At 34.0% G+C, this 22,311-nt stretch overlaps 2 protein-coding genes across 3 annotated transcripts; both read left to right on the top strand.

The window, feature by feature from the left end:
- Window positions 1-441: 441 nt before the first annotated feature.
- LOC127797305 (protein root UVB sensitive 2, chloroplastic) lies at window positions 442-7,004 on the top strand. Of its 2 annotated transcripts, XM_052330099.1 has the most exons (10): window positions 442-618; window positions 751-906; window positions 2,513-2,601; window positions 2,693-2,777; window positions 3,087-3,146; window positions 3,247-3,340; window positions 3,517-3,614; window positions 3,851-4,030; window positions 6,245-6,367; window positions 6,450-7,004. In XM_052330099.1, exons 1-10 carry the CDS (start codon window positions 607-609, stop codon window positions 6,873-6,875), a joined length of 1,323 nt encoding a protein of 440 aa, XP_052186059.1. In that variant the 5' UTR covers window positions 442-606; the 3' UTR covers window positions 6,876-7,004. The 2 variants fall into 2 exon arrangements, with proteins under 2 accessions (XP_052186059.1, XP_052186060.1); XM_052330100.1 differs by lacking the exons at window positions 442-618; window positions 751-906 and adding an exon at window positions 2,358-2,409.
- Window positions 7,005-14,811: 7,807 nt separating this feature from the next.
- Window positions 14,812-16,146, top strand: LOC127796495 (protein LIGHT-DEPENDENT SHORT HYPOCOTYLS 4-like). The gene has a single exon (XM_052328654.1). The coding sequence runs from the start codon at window positions 15,232-15,234 to the stop codon at window positions 15,820-15,822; it is 591 nt and encodes a 196-aa protein (XP_052184614.1). The 5' UTR covers window positions 14,812-15,231; the 3' UTR covers window positions 15,823-16,146.
- Window positions 16,147-22,311: the final 6,165 nt, after the last annotated feature.

Below are 22,311 nucleotides of genomic sequence, written 5' to 3'. Positions count from 1 at the left end.
CTAGACAATTATTTAGTCTTGGCATTTGATCACACTCAAGTTTTTGGAGTTTTCGATTCTATTGATGAGGTCTATTTCTTCTAAAAATGTCTTGACGTCCCTGAGACAGTCCAACCAAGTAGCAATGGAGGTGATCAAGCAAGCAAAATAGGTTAATAAATTAGTTTAACTATAACTCATCAATAAATAGTCCTTATTTGTAACAAATTATAATTTGAATCTTTTTAATTAATTATATAAATTCTAAAACAAGAAAAGTAACACGCGCTGATGATAGAAATTAACCCAAAAGATTGTTTGCAATAATATTAATATATGGTAATAATAATATGATTTTTATATAAAAAATAATAATAAGTATTTATTAAATTAAATTAAATTTGTAATTATAAAAGTATTATTAATATCAGTTTCCTTCCTCCTTTAATTTTGTTGCATTTTCTTTCGGTCTCAATACCCGCTGTCGCTGAGGCGGACGCGAGGCGTAAAACCTTGCAGTTAGCTCCGCACTTGAATCCCAGTTTCGGCGGCGGCGGCGGCCGGCCGGTGGACTGCTGGAATTTCTCTCTCTCTTTAATCTTTCTGCTGCAAATTCCCCCTAAACAGATGAGCTTTCTGGTACTTCTTTCCCCACACACGCACGCACACTCTTCGAAGCAACACTGTTTTGTTGTTGAATTACGTGTTCAATGTGAAATTTTTTTGAATACGCTGTCTCGTTTATATTTGGACGGTGTTGATTTTACTTAGGATAAGATAGTGATGAAGAAGAAGAAGAAAGAGACAGAAGAGGAACCAGTGGCGGCTCAAAGAGGACCCCCTCCAACAACAGTGTTCTGGATCGAGACCTCCAACTCCGTCTCTCGCCGTTATCAATTCGAACCCCATTCCCACGGTCAACTCTCTGTGAGTCTTTCTATTTCCATTAGTTGATGCTTCCACAAGTAATTCGTGCACTTGTCACGACAAATTACTTGGTTCTTATATGCGTTCATGAAAAAACTAACGTGATGGATCGGATAAAATATTCAAGTTGCACTTTTGTTATGCTTCTCAAGTTTATAAGATTTATTTTGTATATTTTTCAGATTAAGAAAGCATCTCATGTTAAAAAAGAAAGAAAATTGATTTAGACTGGGTATTATATATTGCTGTCCTGTATCATACGAGTTTATGAAAACCCCATCTATTTCTTAGCTTCTAATTGGAACTATTATCCTAGAATGATCTTTCAATTGAAACTGATGTCTAACAATGATTCCTCTCAGTTGTTTCTGTATTACCTGACCAACCTAAGAAGGGAAAATTGTTCTGTAGGTCGTAGGTCTGCGAAAGGTTGCATTCTTGTGAGCATGTATTGTGTAGTATGCCTTTACATTTCATTTTCCAACCTAGGAGCATTTTGAGCATGAGCAAGTGTACTCAGTAAGATAAGCAAGATTCCTTTACTTTGGAAGTGGCTCCATCTCTCCTTGCAAAGCATCTTGATCTTCTTAGTTCTCCCTAACTCCTTAGTCATTACCATAATCAATTGATCATATGCCCTGACCCTTAGGCTGGATATGCGACCTCCTGTCTTTCTTGGTTTCTTGGATTCTCTCCCTTTTTCCATCTAAGAGGTCATTGAGCATCTGAGTGTCTGTCATAACAACCAAAAAGTGTTTAGCTCGACCCCTTTGATGTAAGTATCTCTTACCCAATAGCTCATAGATGTCAAGGACCAAAAATGTTTACCACAGAAAATTATGCTCCCCATGAAGTTTTTGGTGAAAGTAATCCATGGGTGTTCTCTCTTTGAGCTCAACCTACAACTATGTTGCTTACCAGGGAGATTGTGTAACTTACTTGTAATTCTACCGTTGTCAAATGATTCATTGACTGGTTTGATAATTTGCATATGCACCTTTTAGTAGCTCCATAGCCTGAGAATTTCACCATCAGTTCTTTCATCAACTGAAACTTTTTTTCTTGAAATCTTCTCTGGATGGTGGGGTGAATAATTTCTGCTCTTACATTAAGAACTTCCTCTCATTCACATATTTGCACACACATGGCATGTTTTAGGATTACAGTTTAGGAAAAGCCATTACCTTCTCAGCTTGAAACATGAGAACCATCATCGGTGACTTGTTCTATCATATATTCTATTTGCAGATGCACCAAGTGTAATTTAATTTGATGGATCATATTCTCCTCTGATCTTTATTTTTTTCAAAAAGTCCTTTTTTTTTTTGGCTTCTAAATACTGTGACATGCCCTCCATCCCCCCTCCCCTCTCAGTTATCAATCTTTTAAGTTGTTGATATTAGCAGCAATCTCATGAAAGCATCTTTCCAAATACAGTTAATGGGCCATGGCATATTATGAGTATCTGATGGCATATGTGAGAACTTGATTTTTCCCAGAGAGGTTAAAGGCCTTGACTTAATTATGCACGTAAAATATTGTAATATTTTTTGTTGTCTCTGTTGAAATTTTGTTTGTTGAACTGGATCTTTATAAAATCTTTTAGGTGACGGTGGTTGATGATACAAGACCAGTATTCCATAGGATGGTTGAATCCTTTCTGAATACTTTTTTCCCTTCAGGTTATCCATATAGGTGTGTAAGATGAACTTTTCTTATTTGAAATTGATGATTTATTGTAGCTTGCCAATTTCTTGATTTAACCTGTTACTATTTGCTTTTGCAGTGTGAATGAGGGGTACCTTAGGTACACACAATTCCGTGCACTGCAACACTTCTCCAGTGCAGCATTATCTGTTCTATCAACTCAGGTCTTCTTATAATGCCTACAAAATATCTTAAGCAACCAGAGTTGTTTGAATATCTCACACACAAAATTCATTCCATATTTATCAGGAAACATTAATGTGTGTGTGTGTGTGTGTGTTGAACATTATGTAGCATTCTCAGTTCATGGCTGCATTTCCTGTATTTCTTGTTTGCTTTAGCTTGTTATGTGTGTATGCATGAGTGCATGCTGCTCTTGCATGTGTCTTTATTTATTCATTACTGGTTCTTCCTTTAATAGCACTTCTATTTCAGCGATCATTTTTCCTTTCAATATGCTTACCCCTTTGCAGTCACTGCTATTTGCTGCAGGCTTAAGGCCTACACCCGCACAGGCAACTGTAGTAAGTTGGGTAAGATATTTTTCTTTATTAGACAGTTGGTGGATGTCAATTCCAGAATGCTTCTGTAGGGGAAACCCTTTTGATTGTGTTGTTACATGATAACATGCAGATTTTAAAGGATGGTATGCAGCATGTAGGAAAGCTAATATGCAGCAACTTGGGTGCAAGGATGGATTCAGAGCCCAAGCGTTGGAGAATTCTGGGTTGGTATCTTGATGCTAGAACATTAGCTGTTTCCTTATAGTATATCTGATGCTTGATTTCATTGGATGGTAGTGCTACTTTTGTTTATTCATTGGATGGCATAATTTGTGTTACAACTTGCTTCTATCTGTCAGTTCTGCAAGATCTTTTAATGTATGAGATTTCCACATTGCAGCTGATGTGCTTTATGACTTGGGCACCGGCTTGGAAGTTCTTTCCCCATTATGTCCACAACTATTTCTTGAAGTTGCAGGCCTTGGGAATTTTGCAAAGGTAAGATCAATAACCCGGACTAGACATAATTTCTTTTGCCTTATGTCAGAATTATTTGAATGCCTACGGGAATTTTGCAAAGGTTATATCTGATGAGAGAATAAAACAATTCAGTAACTTTTTGTTGTTTAATGTAATACCTTGTGCATTGACCCATTCTGTTTTTGATACCTTATTTATTAAGTTTCCTATTGACACATTTAATGGACATAATTTTGTCTGGTTTTGTCTTATAGGGAATGGCGGTTGTTGCAGCAAGAGCAACGAGATTGCCAATATATTCTTCCTTTGCCAAAGAAGGCAATTTGAGTGATCTATTTGCTAAAGGGGAGGCCATCTCAACCCTTTTTAATGTTGTTGGAATGGGAGCAGGGATTCATTTAGCTTCTACAATTTGTTCATCTATGGAAGGAAAGGTAGATCACTAGTACTTGTGCCATGTTAAAAATCTGTTTTTGACTAATTTAGCTGTGTTTTCCATTAAAAAAAAAAATCAGTGCTGTAGTAAAGTTGCATCTGAACATTTGTAGGATTTTCATATTTGGTAAAACGGCCTGGTTAATTCTTTCCATTTCCAGAAGAAGATGAAGCTTGCTGCTGCTGAAAGTCTGTTGAATTGTTTTTTATTAGTGTATGCCTGGGGCTGTGGCCTGGTCGGCTATACCACACAAACCTGATCCAACCTGAGTTTTTCTTCTTGATAAGTAGACAAGAGTATAGAAAAATAAATCATCTCAAGGGGGAAGATCCTTCGCAAAAGAATATGTGGAAAGTTCTGCTACCTAGATGCCAACTAAAACTTATTTATTTTTTTTGGCTTGATTATTATTTCATCCACTTGGCCTGAGTTGGGATGAACTTGAACAGCCCAAACTAAGTTCCCACAGGCCTGAGAATATTGAAATGGGCATGTTGAATCAACTTGGGTTTGGGTTTTTACATGAGTTTGTTTGGTATTCATGTATCCTTTTTTATCAGTTATTGATGTTATATATGGTAAAATTGAAAGATCAAGTCAAACTAAGAAAATATTGTTACAAATAGGGAAATTCTATTCGATTCGCAGCCACGTTTTTGCTCTTCGCAGCCATATTTTAATATACCTAAAATATCCTCTTTTGAAAACTTATTTTTACCCTCGCACCCACTTTCTCCCTCAATCAATTACCCGCCACCCACCTATTCATAACGAATACAATACAACAAAAAATACCAGATCCAATGCAGTCAAAAATGAAAAAATTGATAAAAATATAATAGTAGAACAACACATATACATACACAAACACACACATATATATACATATATACATTAACAGTCACATATGCACCACATACACAAACATAAATATATGTATACACACACACACACATATATATATATACGCACACATACATACATATATATATATACAAGAAGCGACGGCCATGGCCACCGAGCTTCTCTGCCCCCCAAACCTTGGGGTTCGGGGGCCATTAAGGCGCCTGAACCCTGGAGTTCGGGAACCTTCAAGCGCCCCGAACCACAGTGTTTGGGGGGTAGTGAAACTCGGCGGCCATGGCCGTTGCTTCCTGTATATATATATATGTGTGTGTGTGTGTGCTTGCGTGTGTATATATGTATGTGTGCCTATAGGGCCGTGAAGCTCGGCACCCTTCAACGGCCATGGCCACCGCTTCCTGTATATATATATATATGTATGTATGTATGTATGTGTGCGTAGAGGGCTGTGAAGCTCGGCACCTTCGACGGCCATGGTCGCCGCTTCTTGTATATACATATATATGTATGTGTGCGTATATATATATATGTGTGCGTGTGTGTCTGTGTGTATATACGAATATATGTATCTATCGTGATTTTATTTGTTGATGTATTTCGGAGATGTGATAAAAGAGGGTATTTTTGGAAAAATTTAGTTGTAGAGAGTTATCACATGACTGGAAAAAAAATCTGAATTTTTAGTGGCTGCGAAGAGTTTAAAAGTGGCTGTGAATAGAATTTCCCTAATATTAGTTCACTTGGTTCAATCATCCAAACATGGGGAGATTAATATGGTTGTTATCCATAGGAAGACAAAGACAGTTAAAGTGGAAAAGTGAATCTGGCCTTTTTTTGTCACGATAAGATTCTGTTAAAGCTAAAAGGAAAATTTTATAAGATAGACATAATAAGATTGGAGTGGCTCATATTGAGAACAAGATGCACGGGATACGATTGAAATTGTTTAGTCATGGAAGGAGAAGACTAGTAGAGACTCCCTTGAAGAGAGTGAATGAAATGGAACAAGCATCTGACAAAAGAGATAAGGAAGACCAAGATAATATAGTGGGAGATGGGAGACACTTAGGTATATATGAGTTAGAAGTGCTCTAAAGAAGACAAGGCTACAGATAAAAATGATTGACAAGCTAAAATTTATGTAGTGTTTGATATCAAAACTTAGCAGTGTTGAGATAGTCTAGAACATGATAATGGATTTCCAATGAGGAAAAATTAGCTGGTTCTCTATATTTTTTGGACAAACTTCTCATTTTCTTTTCCTTTGTCTTACTATTGTATAAAAGAGGCTTTCTTGTTTCTCCTAACATTGCTAGCAAATTGCAAAATTCTTATTATATGTTAACAGTTGGTTGTTGGACCTCTTCTGTCTGCCATACACGTTTATTGTGTGTTTGAAGAAATGCGAGCTACCCCTGTTAACACATTGAATCCGCAAAGAACTGCAATGATTGTGGCTGATTTTATCAAGGTTTGTATTGTATGCCTTTGTTAATATGCTTACCATATATATTTGGTCATTTAAGTTATTTGTCAACTGGAATTTAAACCAGACAGGAAAAATATCAAGCCCTGCTGATCTGAGATATCGAGAAGATCTCCTATTTCCTGGTCGACTCATAGAGGACGCTGGGAATGTTAAAGTGGGAAGACCCCTGCATAGGGCCATTAAGCCTTCAAAACTTCACGAACTCAAGCATTTATTCCAAGGAGAAAAATTTATCTTAAATCTTGGAACTACATGGACTGATCTGGTTCTGGAGCACAATGCCACAGGTGAAGATGCATTGAGGGGATGGCTTGTTGCTGGATATGCTGCAAACATGGACAAATCAGTTCACGAATCAAACACTATTGTCTTGGAGCAGGCCTATGAGAAGATGAATGCCGTGTTGTCTCCATTCCTGACTGAACTGCAGTCGAAAGGGTGGCATACAGATCGTTTTCTAGATGGAACCGGAAGCCGTTTTGCGTGCTAGCATCCATCTATTGTTTCAGGTTATCCTTACTTTTCTGCTTTTTGAAGTAAGTGTGGTTCAAGACCACTCGATTATTAAATGTTTAGATTACATTTTTCCAATGCAATATATATATTTGTACTTTTGTAATGCTAGAAGTCATGTCATGTGCCGCATCCTTATTAGAAAAGGTACTAAGCAAAGGAAATAATGACATGATTTTTTTAGTCTCCTCAAATAAGGAGACGCTATATAATTGATGAGTTATGACTCATAGCATTATTCTTTCAGAAATTGTATTATGAAAATCAAGTTATTGGGTGTGTTAAGTAATACGTAATAGTTTAGGAATTCAAAGAGTCACATTAAGAAGACCAAAAGTCTAATTTAATACAATGTATTCAATCAGCTCCAATGTACTCAAACAATTATATATATGCATAAAGAGAAAGAATGTGAGATTAGTAGCTAAGGGTTATTCACAAGAGCTTGAAATTGATTACAGTGAAACATTTGCACTGGTTGCAAGAGTTGACACTATTCGAGTTCTTATTGTCATGACAACCCAAAAAGGTTGGAATCTCTACCAACTTAATGTTAAATCTGCATTTTTTTAATGGTGAATTAAAAGAAGAAGGGTATGTTCAACAATCTCAAGGTTTTGTCAAAGAAGGAGAAGAAAACAAGGTGTGTGAGTTGAGGAAAGCCTTGTACGAGCTCAAGCAAGCTCTGAGGGCATGGTATAGCCAAATCAATTCATATTTCATAGAGCAAGGATTCAAAATGAACAAAAGTAAGCCAACCTTATACATGAAGACTCAAGGTAAATCAAACACTCTTATATTATATGTGAATTATTTATTTTATATTGGTAACAGTGAGAAGATGATTGTTGATTTTAAGAAAGATATGAGGTGAATGATTTTCTTAGCATGAAAATTTATTGAGTTTTTATTTGTCAAAAGAAGTATGCTGAAAATATTTTGGTCAGGTTTGGGATGATTGATTGTAAACCAATGAATACACCACTTGTTGTGAATGAAAAACTGGTGAAAGAAGATGGAGAAAAATAAGACTGATGCTACTTTATATCAAAATCTAGTTGAAAATTTGTTATATCTCACAATTACTAGGCCAGATATTATATATGCATCAAGTTTATTATCCAGGTTCATGAATAGTTTGAGCCAATTGTATTTTGAGATAGCCAAGAGAGTCTTGAGATACATCAAAGGTATATTGAACTTTGGGATCAAATTTAACAAATGAGTTTATGTAAAGTTGTTTGGGTATTGTGATAGTGATTGGGGAGGATGCTGTGATGATAGGAGGAGCACCTCCGACTATTATTTTTCACTTGATTTTAGAGCATTTTCTTGGTTATCGAAGAAGCAATAAAGTGTGGCACAATCATTTGCTGAAGTTAAATATGTGGCAGCTAGCTTGGCAACTTCCCAAGTAGTTTGGCTTAGAAGAATTCTTGAAAACATTGGTGAAAAACAAAAAGGAAGCTACAATAATGTTTTGTGATAACAAATTAGCCATTAATATTGTTAAGAATCCAATTTATTGTAGAGAACTCTCGACATTGCGATAAAACAACATTTCATTTGAGGTGCAATAGAAGATAGAGAAGTAGAGCTAAAATTCTGCAACACTTAAAAGATCAAGCAGCAGATATTTTCACAAAAACACTTTCAAGAAATTAGTTGAAATATTTTTCATAAAAAACTAAGAGTTTAAGAACAACACATCATGGAGGAGTTGTTAAACTCACAAGTGAACTTACTTATAAATTTGAATTTCATAGAATCTAAGTTGACTCACGATTTAATATATTGAAATTTACTATAAACTCAATAAATTGACTCAATAAATTTTAGAATTTATATTATATAAAAATTAATATTTAAAATTTTAATTATGGATGAATAATAACAAATGATAAACTTAATATTTAAATTTTTTATATTATTTAGTATTTTTAAAATCAATAGATGAAACTATTTTGAAATAGGTACATATATATATTATTTATAAAGAATATAATTGTAAATTATAATAATCATGTTATTAAGTAATATTAATTAATTTTTTATAAAATTATATCATTCTAAACATATATTTTAATATATTAAAAAATATTTTTAATTATCTCTAAAATTTTATAATTTTACAATTCAAATTTATAATTTAATTTTATACATCATTCTTTCATCCCACTTAAAATCTCAAATTTTAATCACTTGTATATATGCATAATGAGAGAATAATTAACATTTAACGGCTCCCCAAATCTTCAGCCTCCTACTAATCTTCTCCAACAGGGTGACTTAACTTGCCTTTTTCCATAATTGATCTGAAAATGCTCTCCTCCTAGCTATTCCTTGACTCCTCATTCAAGGATCTAAGCCTACAATTGCTTTACAAGCACCCATATGGGCTTCTAATAATTATGGGTTATTGGTCCATTCAATTCTCATACATTAACTGACTACAACCGCGGCGAGCGAGCCGCCATCGCCTGAAGCTGCATCTCTGCGCGAATCCTAGCGATGAACTCCTCCGCTCTCTCATTTATCCCATTCATCAGCGGCGACTCCATCCCCAACGACTCCCACATCTCGTCTGCTTCGCTAGTCTCTTCCATGCTCCCTCCTCCGCCTTCCCTGCTCGTCCCTGCAGGAACACGGCAAATGGCTTGGTTAACTCGTCTTCCTCCTGTACCCGAACACTCCTGTCCGACGACCCTCTTGGTGGTTGTCGGCACCACAGCCACCGAAACCGGCTCTACGAAGAGCTCGTCGATGTAAACCGGCGCGGGTCTTTTTGTGAAGTGATAGCGGGTGACAATACTGGCTGCTTGAACTATCTTTCTTTTGCGCCGGAGCTTGCGGGGGACTAGCCGTTTGGTAGATGGGGATGGGGTTTTGAGGCTGAGACGGGGCTTTGGTTTCTTGATGGCTTTGGAAGTGTTGATTTTGTGGAGTTTACTGTGGAGGCCTTTGGTGAAGATCTTCCATGCCCTCTTGGCTGCTGGTTGCAGCCTCTTCCCCAGGTTCAAGCAAGACATTTTAAGAGAGAGAGAGAGAGAGAGAGAGAGTAGCTAGGCCTGTGCTTGGAGAGACACTTGCAGAGAAAGAAAAGCCTCTTTATAAGATGGAGATGAATTGTGAGTGAGGAATATTTGTTTGTGGATTTGTAGGAATTTGCCTTTTGTGTTGGACTTAGATCTTACGCTACTCGTTTGAAAAAGCAATGGTAAACAAGTGCTGCTGCATGGGCATGGCATAGACTGCAGCCTGCAGGCTGCTTATATTCTCCTCAAGCGTGCGAGAAGAAGAAGGAATGAGAAATCTCAAGGAATCGAAATCATTTTAATAATAATAATAATAATATTAGCGTTGGCGTCCAGAAGCCCATCACGGCCCTGGCGGCCGCTGACGTTGTCGTTAGGCTACACCTGCAACTACTATGAGGTCCTACACGGGCGTGCAACCACAAATTAAGAACATTACATTCTGATAGTAATATATATATATATATAATGTGTTGTGATTTAAGTTAAATTTTTATATAGAATCATATAAAATTAATGTATTTAGAAAGAAAAAATTTAAAAATAAATTATCTTTATAATACACACACACACACACATATTTCGGGGCAGATATCGTTTGGGTTTGGCGCCATGCGCCCCCCCGCGATGTTTATAAACCTGTTTCTGTATATTACTAAAATTAAAAAAAAAAATTATTATCATCTTCTCTAGATTTTTGGAAATTATTTTAGGTATATAATAAAAGCAAAAAAAAAAAAAAAGAGTATTACTAATATTGGTTGTAAAAGTCAAAATTTTAGAGATTTAGTACACCTAGACTAGTAAAATATAATTTTTTTAACATTAAAATTTTCCCCTCTGGCGGCCGAAGCAATTAAGCTTCTTTTAAAGATAATGATATATCCCTCCTTTAATATAAAATTGATAATAACAATCACATTATTTTGTAATTCTAAAAATTTATAACTCAATAAAGTGCTTTATTTTTTAATGAGGTCAGTAGTAAATCAGGTCATTTTATATGAATTTTTCTATTTATATATTAAATTAATTTCAATAAACATATATATGCATGCACATCTCTCTTTCTTAATGAAATTTGATTTTATATTAATTTTATTAAATTATTATAGAATTTTTCTGACCAGTTTGATTTTTTCTACAAAATATATGGCTCATTAATTGTCAAAGCCCATCAACTGACCTCTAATTATAAAAGCAATACATGTTATGCAACCATATCTTTCTGCATGTTTTTTAAAAAAAAATAATAATTATAAGCTAAAAGTTTCAAATTCATTGGGCTCTCTCTGGCTGCTAACTGGTGCATAAACCAAATTAAAAAATGCCTGTCCAGTCCAAACAACTTGGGCCACGGTTAAGTTCAAGCCCAAGCCCATCAGTTCTCATAGAAACACTTTCATGGTAAATGAATTGGAACTACCACCTGATCTCAACATTAATTAATATTCAATGTACAATATTTGTGATATCCAGTGAATTGAAAGTTTAAAAATATTGTGATGTCACGTGAATCATATTGATATAATATTATAAATTAATTTTATGTTGTACGAATAAGAAGATAGTTTTTGATAAGGCTAAAAATAAAAATATAATTTATTGATCCTATCCTCCGCCACAGCCATAAATTTAGAATATATATATATCGCATAAGATTATTTTGTGACACCACAGAACATGACTAAAGGAATATATATGTATCGTAGTTGCAGCACTGAATATTGTCTTCCTATATATATATATGTCTGGAGACATCTGGGGGCACTTCTGTAATTTGGCAGGCTGCATAAAAAAATGATACCAGGACAAAGATTCCATTAGGGTTTAATAATTTATTAGCCCTAATCAGCAGTCACTCCCAAGCCATCTCATTTATTTATACATTGGATTCTATTCTTTTGGCCTCTATGATTATGTCTCTACAAATCAGGTAAGACCAATGCTTGCCATTAACAGCACCCACCCACCACCAGTCTTTTTTAGTAAAAAAATCTTACATTTTGGTAATTAAATAAATAACCCGGGCAGGTTTTAGGACATTGCCCGCTGCCCGGCTCCTGATTAGGGCTTAATATAATTAAAATATATTTATTATTATTATTATGATATATATATCTATAAATACCTTGATCTGATTAATAATTGGCAATCTATCTCTTTTCTTGAAAGTCATCATGCTTTGGAATTCTGTCCCTAATGTTGGGGACACTAAAATGAACCACCCATTGTGTTAACTGTTATGAATGTACTCATATTAATTAATTGATTCTCTATTATTAGTAATTCGAAGCTCAGTTTGGGTCGGTGGCGCCGCCCGCGCGCGGCAGCTGGTTTGAGTTTTCTGTACGTAGTTATTAATATTTATGATTTATATATCTTTAATTGTTGATTTCAAGCAAATAAACCAAAGAAACTAATAATTAATATACAAAAATGATTAACAAAGGGCAAGTGCATGCAGGTGGGCGGTGACAAATTAAGTTATTAGGAGCCGCCCAGCTTACATAGATTCTGCAAAATGTCTGTTTCAGAAGGCCTTAATTAGATTCCTTTGATGGATATTAATATAAGTAAATGAGTTTGGCCACAGATCATCACTTAAAGCTAGATTAAATCTTTTTTACAAGGAAATTTGGAACATTTTTCACGTGGGGGCCTGGGGACAAATGTGGTATATATATATATTCCATTGCAATTGTAAATTAAGTATAGGAGATTAATTAATTTATCATCATATTGGGTACTAATTAACCATCAAAGCTAGTCTTTATGAATGAGTTTATCTCCTCCTTCAAGAGTAGCTAGCTAGTCTGGATAATTAAGTCAGCTTATGCATGTATAATGCCACATTATATATATATATATATATTGATGACATGTGGAGTATGATCTGAGTGAATCATAGTTAATGATAATTGGCTTTTTAGAATATTTATTAATGCATCGATCCAATTACCATGAAACTATTCTTTTATTAAAACAAAAAACCCATGCAACTAGTCTTATAAAGAATATATATATACCTTTAGCTATGCTTACCAAACACCTTATACACATGCACCCTAATATTATAACCATGTTCATTCATTTGTATATATTTTTCTGCTTTAACTTATGTAGCCAAAAACATTGTTGAACACATCTCGAGATATATAGCTCTCTATTGAAGTTACAAGTCTTAAAAATGTTAGCTTATTTCTCTGTACTGTAACCTGTCCTATGGTTGAGCTTGATCAATTTACAATTAATTTATTATAATTAATCCATTATATATCAAGTTACAAGTAGGATTCCCTATATATATATATATATATTTTTTTTTTATCAATTTTAATGTCTTAGCATTACCAAGTATTAAGTTAGGGTATTGGTTGCACGGATGTGTTTATATAAAAATAAATATTATGTTTTATCACAGTAGCATAGTATACCTTGTTTAGTCATTTTTGACAAATTTTACAAATAAAGTTTGACACACCATGAGTTTATGCCATGCATGATCAAACTAACAAATGAGGTGACTCTTAGAGTTGAGCTAAATATTACGAATTTCTTATAATAACTCATTATATATAGTTTAGTTTGAATTCTCATATCTGTTTTGGACTTAAATTAATATCAATTAAGTCTAATATTTTAGAATCAAACTCGATCTTAAGTAAATTGAAAAAAAAAAAAACTCTTGACCGATTCAATTAGTTTGGTTCGAATTGATGATAATAACACGTGTCTAATTAATGATCACCAGTAACACTTGTGATGTGCCTAACTTTGAACAACAAATTATTTCAAAAATAATAATAAAAAAAGTACTACTACTACTACTACTACTACAGCAAGGCATGAAAATGAGTTTTGTACAGTGGGGGGATGAATGAAGCCAAGCAAAAGCAATTAAGGATGTGGCATAAAATTGCACAATGATTTGATGAACACTATCCCCAATTCCTAGTTTGAATGTGTGATTGATGGGTCATGGGTGTCCCAAACAGTTAATACTTCAAAACAGTTTTGACTTGTCATTCCATCGACTTTGATGACATTTACATTTGCTCTCATTTCTAGAATTATCCAACTTTTAGCTAGCAGCTTGGTTCCAATGTGTCTAGCTACTAATTAATTTTGAGAATGATAAATGACTAGTAAAAATTTTTATTTTACTTTTTTATGCAATATGGTATGGTATGGTATTTGGATTTTCACAACTATACATATATGAACTATTAACCTTGTTTGTATAGTTAATGAGTCACTTGATTAATTTTATACACGAAAATTACTTATAAAGTTCATGTTTAAATACATATATCTTTGCATAGAATTTTTTATTTTTATTTATTTGGCAAGTGTAGAAAAATTACCCACAAAATTATTGTATCTTGGTTATAAAGTTAATTTGTATATCTGGTTTTCGTATTTTTATAATTATATATATATGAGTAACATATTTTTTGAGGGGTAGGTCATGACAAGTAGAAACAAATTAAAAGTTTACATTATCCAAATTAAGGTTAATCAGTAGTTAACTATATATATATATATATATATATAGTGGCATGAGAATGAGGAGGTTGAACATCTGTTTGCTTGCTTGGTGGTGAAAATCGATCTGTTTCCAGCAAAAAATAAAATGTTGATATATATATATATATATATCCCAAATTGAGATCGATCGATCAGGCAAGTCAAGTTGCAAGGAATGGTCATAATCTATGCCGGCATAATTGTGTCGTGACCAATATTTGTTACATCACTTTGTACGAAAACTTTAATTTTAATTTATGAGATGTTTATATATATAATTTTAACATAAGAAAAAAATACTATAAAAAGTGATGTAGCAATGGCCTGAAAAATAAAAAACTGATCTCTTTTTGGGGAAAAAAAAGCTTACAAAGGGCCAAGCCAAAGCGGGTACCAGCAATGGAGACTCCCCAGATTTGCTTTTTCTCAACTCTGAGATAACAAAGAAAGAAAGAAAGAAAGAAAGAAGAGGATCCATTCATTCTCCATACTCTCTCATCTCGCTCTCTGCACAAATACGGAGATCATCATCATCATCTTCTTCTTCTTCTTCTTCTTCTTCTTCGTCCATCAATAGATCATCCATCTTTCTTCTTCTTTCTTCTTAGAACATGTGATAGCAGAAGCAAGAACAGTACCGCATCGATTCTTCTCTTGTTCTCTTTCTGTCTCTTGGATGTTCGGTGGAACCATAGAAGAAGAATAGCCCTATTTCTTACCGCTAAAAGGAAGCAAAACCCAGATCAGAATTAGCTAGCAGCAGCTTCAATGGATTCAATCCTTGAAGTAGAGAGTTACTGCAACTCGGACAACACAATCAGCTTCACCGATGGCAACACCACCAGTTCGGCTGGAACAACGTCATCTTCACAATCGGCTTCGAGTAGCAGCAACAGTAGCAGTGCTCGTAGCCCTAGCCGCTACGAGAACCAGAAGCGCCGCGACTGGAACACCTTCGGCCAGTATCTGAAGAACCACCGGCCGCCGCTTGCCCTCTCCCGGTGCAGCGGCGCTCACGTCCTCGAATTTCTCCGCTACCTCGACCAATTCGGGAAAACTAAGGTTCACACTCCGATATGTCCCTTCTACGGCCACCCCAACCCGCCGGCCCCCTGCCCCTGCCCGCTTCGGCAAGCCTGGGGGAGCCTCGACGCCCTCATCGGCCGCCTCCGGGCAGCCTACGAAGAGAACGGAGGGAAGCCTGAAATGAACCCCTTTGGGGCTCGGGCTGTGAGGCTTTATCTTCGTGAAGTTCGGGATTTGCAGTCCAAGGCGAGAGGAATCAGCTACGAGAAGAAGAAGAAGCCCAAGCAGCAGCCGCAGCCGCCGACGCTGCCACCCCCTTCAAGTGCAAGCTAGCTAATGTTGCTGGTAAGATTATGCCATCAGAGATCTAGTGGAAAGCAACTGAGCTCACTATACTTGAATCCGAAATCTCAAGTTCGCCCACTATAGGCCACAACTCCGATCGAGATGTAAGCTAGTTTAGCTAGCCAGTGATATCATGATTAACAAAAACCCAAATAATAGCACTTAATATAAGCTCTATCTATCTATCTATCTATCTATATATATATTATGTATTTCATATGTGAGATTTTAGAGCAATGAATACTACTGTTATATATATTGTGTGTGTGCTGTTTGCTATGATCAGAGAAACAATGCTTAATTTGGGATTGACATCGTGCATTTGCTTTTGATTCAAACAGCACACACACACACACACATATATATAAGCAGTAGCCAAGATGCTTCCAATCATCATCAGTTCCGAATATTAATCGTTCAGCATGGAGTTGCATGTGCTGTTAATTCTGACAAATATATTAGAAGATTTTATGTGATGCTTTTCATTTCCTTGGAAATTTTCTATCTCAACCTGTTAATTGTTTTGATGTTAAAGCAGATATGCTAATCATCTCTCTCTCTCTCTCTCTCTCTCTCTATATATATATATATATAGCATTAATGTGTGTATATATATATAATAATTTGCTTGCCGTTAGCTAGCACTATATATTACCTACTGTAGGTGGCGATCCAATTTTCTTTGCTGCATATATCTTTCTTTCTTTCTGACTTCTATTTCTACCTTTTGTTTTCCACTTTCTGTGACAGTTTTCAAATATTTTATTGGGTATGAATTAATGTAGCAGATATCATACTAGCTAGCTTGGTAGTAGTGCTGAATTAAAGCTGAAGACATTGAAATATATGCCATTAAATTCTGGGTTTACATACATATCAGAAGTCTTAGCTGCTTGTACATGCAGTCAGCTAGGTAATGTGGGGTTGATTTATTGGCATATATGTTGTCATTCATTTAAAGGCAAGCGGTTAATTAAACACTTGCAGAGAGAGCGAAAAATGATAAACTCATTCAGTAGTTCATTTTCTCTGTTCTTAAATCATAGTATTTTTATGGTTCTTTTGGACAGAAACTTCATACTGAATGATTCAATAGGACAGCTTGGCTGCGTATATGTTTTTATAGTTATAAGTCATTTTGAGATATAAGTTTATAGCAGAAAGAAAGCATATGTAGCGCTATGCCTTTCCTCTATATGTCCATAAGATCAGGACCAGCTTAATTGCACCCAGGTGAAGCTTCAAACAGTGAAAGCAACTTGAGCTAGACAATATTTATCAGTGAATACAATCAATTAAAATATGGATATCAGTGGAGAAGACGTGTTAGAGCGGTACACAAGTGTTCAGTGAGTTTGAATGTAGACAATATTTTCTGCTTTTTCATTGGTTTGAAAAGAGCGTACGTACTTCTGAACCTATATATATATATATATATGCTCATGGAGAAGTCTTAATTAGTTTTATGCTCACGCACCATAGAGAGAAATCTCTAGGTGATCATATGATCAGTTACATATATATATAAGACCTTTCTTCCAGTAGTACTGTCAGATCAAACAATTTATAGAACAGATATAACTTTTTCTTTTGAATTTTGTTACAAATTAAGTTTCTCACCTGATGAGCATATATAGTTTATGAACTTCTAAAAGTGAGTCCAAATTTAAAGAGTATGGGTTTGTTCATGATCGCTACTGGCTATGATACATGTAAAGCTTGTAATGTATTCTTGTTACAATGGATGTATATATATATATATTAAGGCTAAGATGGATTGACTTGCAAGGTATGGATAACAATAATATATGACCATATATATCATATTAGCACATGTGCATCTTTTATAAATGGAACTGCAACTGGAAATTCTCCAGATACTTTATTGGCTGTGCTTTTTTGTTGGAAGGTACTCCTTCCCTCTTCCTAAACCTAAACCACTGTGTGTGTTGGTTTTGTGTGAGGGACCAAATAAATGGGGAAGAGCTTTTCTTTTTTTGTCAGAAAAAATCTTTGAAATGTTTGGATATAAGGTCTATTTATAGGCAAAAGTTTTAACAGAAAATACATTAAAGATTTTATGGAATTTCAAAAAAAGAAAAAAAACTTCTCGATTTCTTCTAGCTAGCTTGCTGTGTATGCGAGCTTCCTTGTCTTCTTCTTCTTCTTCTTCCAGATTTCTCTTCTCTGCTTTGACTTCTGTGCAAGTTTAATCTCCAACATTTTTATCATATATGATGAATCTAATTAGTTTGGCTCTAAATCTTCATTGAGCGTACATAATCTTGATTCAGGTTCCTTGTTTTACAAAAATATCCACATTAATGATTTAGCAATTCCATGCTATAAGTCTTATCATCAGTTGTAGGAGATCAATGATACTACTAATTAATAAGAGATGTTCACCAAGATGCATATATATGAGATGGGTTGAGTTTAATCATACTATTAATGATATGATAATATTATTTGTACATTAATTTTTGACGAGATGGTCTTCTAAATTAATTATGAAAAAAAGATTTTTTTTTTTTTTATATATATAATTCTAGATGGAAGTGTAATTTTTACATATAATTTGAAGATACCTATATATAAAGATTTTCTGGCAACCCAAATTATAGGAGGTTATTCGAATATCTTCTTGTTGGATATATTCACATATAAGAATGAATTAGTGTGGTTAATATCATATTAGAGAATAAACGCCTTGTCATGGACCATGAATGTACGTACGTATATATATATTAGAGAATGAGATCACCAGTTCTTTACAAGAAAAAAAAAAAAAATCCTATTTTCAAATTCAACAAAGGTAGAACCCTGTCGCCAATTCAAGGGAATTAAAAAGTACAGAATTGTTTACTCTTTTTGTTCATCAGTATTAATCTTCTTCCACTTGCCGGTTGGCCTTCCTCTGCTGAGCAGGTTGATCCATTCATTCCCCCCTTTCTCTAATTTCTTTCTTTCTTCCTTCGTCAACCCTTGGCTCAAAGCTCCTTGCACGGTCTCCACCCAAGCCATATCCCGGCTCATGAGCCATTGGTGCTGACTGGGGTTGTCTTTGTGTTGCCCCGCCCTATGCCAGTTTCTGATCAGCATGACATGTATGAATATTTTATATATCCGAGAGAAGTTCATACTATACAAAATATTAATTAAATTTCAAATGAAGTCTTTGGTTTAGTTTGTATCTTATATTTAGATAAACAAAATAACTTTTGAGATATAGTGTTCAAATTATTCATTAATTCTATTTTACTTTTTTTTTTTTTGAATAAGAAATTCAGAAGTATATATTTTATGAATAAGAAAAGTTGACAATACTTTAATAAACTAAATGTGATGCTTACATGTTTAATAATAGAATAGATAATTAAACTTAAGTAATTCATAATAACTTACTAAAATACAATGCAAAAAAAGGGTGGAAAATAGAGTACGGTTGGAACAGTGAAAATCAAGCAATTGGCAGTGAGAGACTACTATTCACAACAAAAGATTAGGTGCGTAGTTGGTGGGTTTAGGGGTTTAGAGTTATCCATCTAAAGTTTAATAAATTTTTAAGATTCTTAATAAGTAAATTTTAATAGTTAACAGTTATAATAGTAAATCTTTAACAAGTTATTGAGACTAATCATTAATTGTGCCCGACACGTCACTAAATTTGAAAAAACTAATGAACTAGTACTGTAGCAATGTAAAAAATGGAAGAAAAAAAAAATTAAAAGAAGTGTGACTCAATAATTTAAATGACCAAACCGCTGCGCTGCCTTTCCTTTCTCTCTTCGATCTTTTTCATTCTTTGTCTCCTTCCGGCATCTGCTGCAGCTGCTGTTTGCATGGCTAGCGGTGCAATGCGACTCCCTATTCTCTTCTCTCCACACCAAAATCATTTCATTTCAGTCTCATTGATAGACACCTCCTCAACTCATTAATTATTCATGGATCAGATCATGAGATGCCAATTTTTACCTGCTAATTAAGTAAGTAATATATATTGGTGGGTTTTGATAGTAGACTTATTTTTAAATATTTAATTAGAATTTTTAATTTTAATATTATTTTATTATAATAATAAAATAAATAACTAACGAGAATGAGAGATGAGGATAATTAAGGAAGCCTCTGCCTCTGCCTCGCATTGTCATTTGTCACTAGCTACTATGATCCCCCCCTCCCGGGGCTTGAGTTGAGATTATTTATTTATTAAGAAGGAAGAAGTAAGGTTAGACGAGATGATGAAATAAAATTAATTATAATTAACCTTTTCATACAGCTAACGCGGCGGATATACATATATATATATATATAAACTTTTAATGCCAGACAAAGTCTCTGGTCATTTACAGACTTTATGATTACACGCGCTCGATTAGGCGCGTGAGGGAGAGAATACCATCTTCCATCTCCTGTCGTACGAGAATCCCGCGTTCTGCGGTCAATCCGACGGGACATTCGATTAGACAGACGTTCGAGCAACCCCCACGTGCATGCCTGCCACTCATGTCGGTTCTACAGTCCGCCTCTTTAAAATTAACGGGCTTCGTGCCACGTGGCTACTTTTCCCTGGGGCCCGACCGGCAGTCAGGATCCAACGGCTAGATTAGGGCGGGCACGTGGGACCCGCTGGTCATCCACTTCTCAATGGAGTAAAACGAGGGAATGAATTAGGTTACAGGGGTTGTCATTTTTCACTTTGTGTGTAAGAAAAAGAAAAAACTTTTTTTATATTGCATTATTATTATTATTATTATTATGATTATTGCATGACGACGATTTGTCATGTCAACTGTCACTTCCTTCCGATACTCTTGTCAACTCATGGCGTTGCATGGGCCCCTCTCCCCCCCCCCCCCTCCCTCTTCTCTTGTTTTTCCAAATTACTATTTTTAAAATAATATATACACTCATTTATTATTTTTAATTTTACATGTTATTTACTGCTGTCGTCACAACAATCCAAATACCTGCTCTAAATTCAAAGCTTATTATATATTTTAGTGTCATTATTATTATCTAGTATACATAATTTATGGACTTAATAAGTTTACTTAGAAGAATAATATACCTTATGCTTAATTATGCTTATCTAAAGGTTTTTCTCTTACCAAAGTTAAATTTATTTTTAGGAATAATTGTACACAAAAATTTATGTGTTTATTATTGTATGTATTCAATGAATTTATCTAACACATACTTTTAAAGCAAAATATATTTAGAATTCTTTGAATTATCATAAAATATAGTATTCATCTGATTCATGTCTATTGTTCGGCATTTTATTTATATTTTAGCTCATTTTTAGTTCAAATATCGATTGAGAGTAAAATGTGATTTAACAATAATATCTTAGTGACATTAGATATTTAGTGCTTATTGAATTATTAAAAAATGTGATATTTCATCTCTTATCTAATTCATGTTTATTATTCATCTTTAAACTAATATTTTAGATTACTTTTAATCTAAAAATTAATTCAAAATAAACGAAAAACTTAATGATGACACATACTAAGATGAATAACAAACTACAAAAGTTTGTACACATTATAAAAAATTTTACATACATGTTAGTATTTAAATAACTAGTGATTGGTAATTAAAATCTTTGTTGTCCTTATATAAATAAATATAAATTTTAAATTATATTAGTAATTTAAGTGACATGTCAACATTTGAATGACAGATCAAAAAATACAATTGTGAAATTGAGATTGCCCAAGTCTCTGTGTGACTAAATTTGTAATTAATGTAAATTTGATATTTTTTGAAAAATAAAATCTGTTCAATTTTTTAAACTATATTGATAGCGATATTAGTATTGAAACAGTTTGTATATATGAGATTTTGATAAATTAAATTAAGTTCATTTCACAATTAATGTGTTCATGACGTACCAAAATGAATATGGCCAAATTGTTTTGAATATATCTAACTAATTAACCTAAACCTAAGCCTAACAAAATATAATAAATAATGAAAAATGTTGTTTTAAGTTTATAAATAAATAAATTTTTTTTAGGCACAACATAAGCTTAACAAAATACCAAAATCAACTTTCAATATTTCAAATCATTTTTAAGAATTTGCAAACGGCTGGCCCCCGTGTTTTGCCACTTTCCTTTGTTGTGCAATACTCCTTCTGTGGTGCCTTTATAATTGAGCCTCTTGTTGGAGTTAAGTTTTTTAACGTGTATTTGACATATTTTCTATTCACTTTATTAGGTATAATTATTAAAATTTTCATTTACTTCAAATCAACTTTTAAATTAAAAATAACCTAAAAATATCATTAGTTTAAAGATGAACAGTAGATATAAATTAGATGAGCGACAAAATATTATATTTTTTATAATAATTCAAGGAGCCCTAAATATATGAAGTCAATAAAATGTCACCCTTAAATTTTTTGTTTACTCTCAGTTAATTTTTAGACTAAAAATAATTTAAAATATTAATTAAAAGATGAACAAT

Source organism: Diospyros lotus, chromosome 3 (genome assembly GCF_014633365.1).
Source record: "Diospyros lotus cultivar Yz01 chromosome 3, ASM1463336v1, whole genome shotgun sequence".
NCBI classification, from domain to species: domain Eukaryota; kingdom Viridiplantae; phylum Streptophyta; class Magnoliopsida; order Ericales; family Ebenaceae; genus Diospyros; species Diospyros lotus.
This window is presented reverse-complemented; position numbering and strand designations above follow the sequence as displayed.

Coding starts and splice junctions, on each gene's coding strand:
- LOC127796495 (XM_052328654.1), top strand. CDS start 15,232: ATGGATTCAATCCTTGAAGTAGAGAGTTACTGCAACTCGGACAACACA.
- LOC127797305 (XM_052330099.1), top strand. Junction 3,615..3,850: donor GCCTTGGGAATTTTGCAAAG/GTAAGATCAATA, acceptor TTTGTCTTATAG/GGAATGGCGGTTGTTGCAGC. Junction 6,368..6,449: donor TTGTGGCTGATTTTATCAAG/GTTTGTATTGTA, acceptor AATTTAAACCAG/ACAGGAAAAATATCAAGCCC.